Here is a 5286-nt window from a genome sequence, read left to right as displayed (position 1 = left end):
ACCGTGCCTGCTCATAGTGGGCACACACACGTGCACACGCACATGGAGGAAGGTGGGAAGAAATGTACATGACAGTCACACGCAGCGGAGACACATGTGGACTCACACCCAGGCTCTCGGCCTCTGTCCCTGCCGGCATCCCCCTCTTCCCTCCCTCCTAAAGCTGGCATGAGTTTGGAATGTGTAATAACAGCCTTCAGGGCAAATTAGAACAGGGAGTAAACTCTTTTTCTGACCACAGAGAACAGGGCAGTGTTTGGGGAGGGAATTGCCACAGAGCAGCAGACCTGGATGTGTGTGTGTGTGTGGTGTGTGTGTATGTGTATGTGTGTGTGTGTGTATGTGTATGTGTGTGGTGTGTGTGTGGTGTGTGTGTGTGGGTGTGTGTGTGTACGTGTACGCATGCCTATGTGTATGTGTACACGTGAGCTGGTGTGTACACACCCCTGAGTGCTGTGATGTGGAAGGAGCCCAGGGCTAGGAGTCTGGAGGTTTTCTTCAAAGCCATTTGCTCCCTAGCTGGCCTCTCAGAGCTTCCATTTCCTTAGCTATAAAGTGGGAGCGATAGTCTAGCTTTGTCCAGGTTCTTCGGGAGATTAAATGAGAGAGGGGCTTGGTGAATTTTAGCACGGGCTATAAAATGCCAGGCTGTACTTCTGGCACGTGTGTGCATGTGTGTTTTGGGGAAGGGGAGTAAGGGAGGACAGGTAAATCAGGACCGTATCATAGTGGTGATGATGATGATTAAATATGACAAGATCCAACATTTATCAAGTATTTCTGAGGTGCCCAAGAAACACTTGACCTGCCTTATCTCCCAGAAGCCCTACAAGGGAGGTGCTATGATTGCAATCCCCATTTTACAGGTAGAGAAACTGAGGCTCAGAGAGATAATAATGGGCAGGCAGTAATCATCCCTACCTCCTGGGGTGGTTGTGAAGCTTGAAGGAGACACTGTAAATGCTCAGGTGGCACCCTGGTACTCCATCACTAACCTGCTGTGTGACCTCAGGTAAGTCACTTAACCTCTCTGAGCCTCAGTTTCCTCATCTGTAAAATGGGAATGATTGCAATACCTACCTCCAGGGGAGATTTTCTCAACCTCAGTGTTGTTGACATTGTTGACTGGGTTATTCTGTGTGGTGTGGGGCTGTCTTTTGTATTGGAGGATGTTTAGTGCCATCTGGCATGGCGGATCCCAGCAAAGGCCCCTGTGCAGGCCCAGCAAGGTGGCCGAGCTCCCTGGTGGGGAGGCCTTCCCCCTCTCCTCCCTGGTCAATCTGTTTGAGGGTGGGGATAGCTCCCTTTCACCCTCACCTGGCACCCAGGACATCCCCAGTGCATGGAGGGATTCAGCCCGGACTCTGCAGCCAGCTGCTCGCATTTCAGTCCTGGCTCTGTCACTAACCTGCTGTGTGACCTCAGGCAAGTCGCTTAGCCTCTCTGAGCCTCAGTTTCCTCATCTGTAGAATGGAAATGATTGCAATACCTACCTCCAGGTCAAGTGTTCTCAGTCCCGGCGCTATTGACATTGTGGACTGGGTCATTCTTTGTGGTGCGGGGCTGTCTTTTGCTTTGGAGGATGTTTAGTGCCATCCCTGGCCTTGACCTACCAGATGCCAGCAGTGCTCCCTCTCCTGTACAGTTGTGACAACAAAACATGTTATCAGATATTACCAAATGTCCTTAGGGGAGGAGCAGAACTGTCCCTGGTTGAGAATGACTGGTCTGGAGTCATGGCGAGGGGTAGATGAGGCCCCATGCTGGGCACAGCCTGAGCTATGTCATCAGGCGAGGATGGTGATTTAGTTCATAATTATTATTTCATCCTAATTAGAGTGCTAATCATGATTGTGGCATGACTTGCCCAAGGCCACACAGCGGCCAGACAGGTTGGGAGTTGCTGGGAGGGGATCTGAACCCGGGATTGGCTGGCACCAGAGCCCCCATTTTGGACTCCCCAGGAACCTGGGGTGCTGTCCAGGCTTAGGGGAGAGCTATCCTCCTGAGGGGAGGAGGGTGCAGGAATGATGGGGGATTGAAGGACCTTCTTGGCTGCCTTCTCTGGCCTTGGGAGCTCCCTGGGGTGGGGTTGCATTAGCTCCCGGGGTGCCATGGTGAGAGGTGCAGTGGATAGAAGGGTATTGACAACACAGAGGGTGTGCCTGATGCCTTGTCTCCCCCGATCTCAGGGCCCCCAGTGAGGTGGGCAGGGCTGTGCTCAGGAGAGTCTAATCCGCCTCCCGCCAATGCCTGGGCCCCTGCAGATGCCCCTCCTGCCTCAGCAGCCTCCCGGCCCCCATTCCTGAAGAGCAAAGTCCAAACGCATGTGGCAGCCATGAGGGACTGGGATCCAGATCCCCCTCTCCTACCTGGCCAGTCAAAAGGACTTCATGTCTCCAGAGGTCCTACTAGGTGCTGGCACTGAGTAGGTGCCTCACATGCTGGAGGACCCTAGGAACAGGCGTGGTCACTCCGGTCTTACAGGTGGGAAAACCAAGGGGCAGAGAGAGGAAGTGGTTTGCCCATGGTCAAACAGCTAATGGCCAGGGCCAAGACCAGAACTGGGTTGGTCTGATTTCAGAACCTGGCCCCCAACTTCTCTTTCTTCCTTTGGTTATAGTAACTGAAAACTCCACTCAATTTATTTATTTTTAGATGGAGTCTTGCTCTGTCACCCAGGCTGGAGTACAATGGTGCCATCTTGGCTCACTGTAACCTCCACCTCCTGGGTTCAAGCGATTCTCCTGCCTCAGTCTCCTGAGTAGCTGGGATTACAGGCACATGCCACCATGCCCGGCTAATTTTTGTATTTTTTGTAAAGATGGGGTTTCGCCGTGTTGTCCAGGCTGGTCTCAAACTCCTGACTTCAAGTGATCCACCTGCCTTGGCCTCCCAAAGTGCTGGGATTACAGGTGTGAGCCGCTGCACCCAGCCAAAACCCCACTTGAATCCCAGAAGTGGCACTGGATATACCTGACCTCACTTCCTGCTGCCTCCAACGCTATGAAGAAGTGACTACAGTTGTATCCATTTTGCAGAGGAGGGAACTGAGGCTTGGGGAGCTCAAGTAACTTACCTAAGATCACATTACATGTAAATAGCAGAGCTGGGCTTAGAACCCAGGCCTGAATGACTCCAAAGGCCAGGCTGTATCTCCCTGTTGGTGTCCAGAGGGGAGCCCGCCCCTGGTGGGAGATCTGACCCTCTGTGTCCTGCTGCGCCCACTAAGGGAGTCCTCTTGCTGTGTCCCCACCTCTCTGCTCCAAGCCTTCCCTCCTGGAAGCCACAGAACAAACAAGGTGGGAACTAGTTTATTTGTTTTTCTCCGTGTGTGTTGGGTGGGAAGGGTAAGATGTATAAGAGAGGGCTTTTCAGACATGCTCCTGCCTCCTGGGTGGGGTGCTAAGAGTTCCAGGAAACTCACCCTAGGTGCCCAGCCCCGCCTGGCTGGCACCATGCTACAGAGAACAGGGGGCTGACAGCCAACCAGTGGGGCCTTGCTCCTCCCTTGCCCTGGCTCCTGGCTAAGCATTGGACCCAGGAGCCAGAGAGAAGCGGTTCAAGTCCAGCCCTTCTCCCTGCAGGCTGTTTGCTGCCTTTGAAACCTGCTTCCTCATCTGAGAAATGGGAACAAATGACATCTTTGTCATAAAGTTGCTCATTTGTGTGAGGACTCAAGGATGAACAGATACATTTCCTGCCTCCTTGCGCCCACAGCCTGGGAATGAACCATCCTGTGAACAGCTGGGATAAAGCTTCCGAGGAGACGAGCACAGATCCTGGGAGCGAGTGTGTGCAGTCCAGGGAGGGCTTTCCAGAGGAGCCCAGTTGAGCTGGAACTGTGGAGTTCCAGTGGGGAGGAGTTAACCAGGCAGAGGTGCGGGGAGGAATCAGCACTTTGTGCTGTGGAGCAGAGTTGGTGCACTGGGGAAGTCAACTCAAGTCTTGGAGCCTCAGTTTCCTGTTCTGTAAAATGGGGATCATCATGACGGTGTTTGATGAGGAAACAGGACTGCCGGCCCACACAGCAAGTCCACATGGATTTTCTGAGCCCTTCCTGTGCCTGTAGCCCACGGTTAATAGTTCTGCTTTAGCAGGTGCTTACCACGTGCCAGGCACTGCACTGCACTGGCCACTGGACTGCGTGTTCTACCCATGGGGCTTGGATATTCCCATCTTACAGATCAGGAAACTGAGGCTATGACTTGCTCAATGTCGTGGAATGACTAAGTGTGGAGCCTGGATTTGAACTTGGCTCCCTGGGGCTCCAAAGCTGGCTTTCTTGGTTAGCAGTAGGGTCTGGGATCCAAGTATGGGGTCCCAGCGTGACCCCAAAGTCCACCCTCTTTCAGCTAATGCCCAGGGTAGTTGGACCTGGGGCCAATTTGTGTTTCCAGGTTCCTGAAAGAGGTTCCTGTTGCAGTTCCCGCCTGAGGCTGGCGGCCAACCACATCTGGGAGTGGCCTCCCCACGCCCCTGTCATTACAACGGTGGCTTTGAAGCAGCTGGCAGCACTGCTGCTTGTCTACGTGGGAGGGGGCTTCCTGGAGCCCCTGCCACTGGCCGGGTTTTGCCTGACTCCCCTTTCATTCCCTTGCAGGCTGAGCAGTGCAGACAGGCCTGGGGCAGGCATGGCGGATTCCAGCGAAGGCCCCCGCACGGGTCCCGGGGAGGTGGCTGAGCTCCCCGGGGATGAGAGTGGCACCCCAGGCGGGGAGGCTTTTCCTCTCTCCTCCCTGGCCAATCTGTTCGAGGGGGAGGATGGCTCCCCTTCGCCCTCACCGGCTGATGCCAGTCGCCCTGCTGGCCTAGGCGATGGGCGACCAAATCTGCGCATGAAGTTCCAGGGTGCCTTCCGCAAGGGGGTGCCCAACCCCATCGATCTGCTGGAGTCCACCCTATATGAGTCCTCGGTGGTGCCTGGACCCAAGAAAGCACCCATGGACTCACTCTTTGACTATGGCACCTATCGTCACCACCCCAGTGACAACAAGAGGTGGAGGAAGAAGATCATAGAGTGAGTATTGTTAGATTCCTGGCCTGTGGTCTCCTCCTCTGTATCCATTCACCCATTCGCCATCCACCCCTCTATCTATTATCCACATATTTGTCAATTTATCCATCCATCCATCTATCCATCTGTCCATCCCTCTATCCATCTGTCCATCCATCCATCCATCTGTCCATCCATCCATCCATCGATCCAACCATCCATCCATCCATCCATCCCATCCAACCATCCATCCATCTATCCATCAATCCATTCATCTCTCCATCCATATA

The 5286-nt window shown here is 53.9% G+C and overlaps 1 protein-coding gene across 2 annotated transcripts in view; it reads left to right on the top strand.

The window, feature by feature from the left end:
* The first annotated feature begins 973 nt into the window (after window positions 1-973).
* Window positions 974-5286, top strand: part of TRPV4 (transient receptor potential cation channel, subfamily V, member 4) — a 35942-nt gene continuing 31629 nt past the window's right edge. Inside the window, exons 1-2 of one of the 2 annotated variants that reach the window (XM_011936176.1) lie at window positions 974-1012; window positions 4604-5020. In XM_011936176.1, coding sequence (XP_011791566.1) covers window positions 4635-5020 — 386 coding nt within the window. In that variant the 5' untranslated portion in view covers window positions 974-1012; window positions 4604-4634. Of the gene's footprint in view, window positions 1013-4603; window positions 5021-5286 lie in introns of those variants that run through there. The other variant, XM_011936184.1, reaches the window with a different exon arrangement.

Source organism: Colobus angolensis, unplaced genomic scaffold, assembly GCF_000951035.1.
Source record: "Colobus angolensis palliatus isolate OR3802 unplaced genomic scaffold, Cang.pa_1.0 Scaffold10, whole genome shotgun sequence".
Lineage (NCBI taxonomy): Eukaryota > Metazoa > Chordata > Mammalia > Primates > Cercopithecidae > Colobus > Colobus angolensis.
The sequence above is the reverse complement of the archived record's forward strand: the minus strand, read 5'-3'. Positions and strand labels throughout refer to the sequence as shown.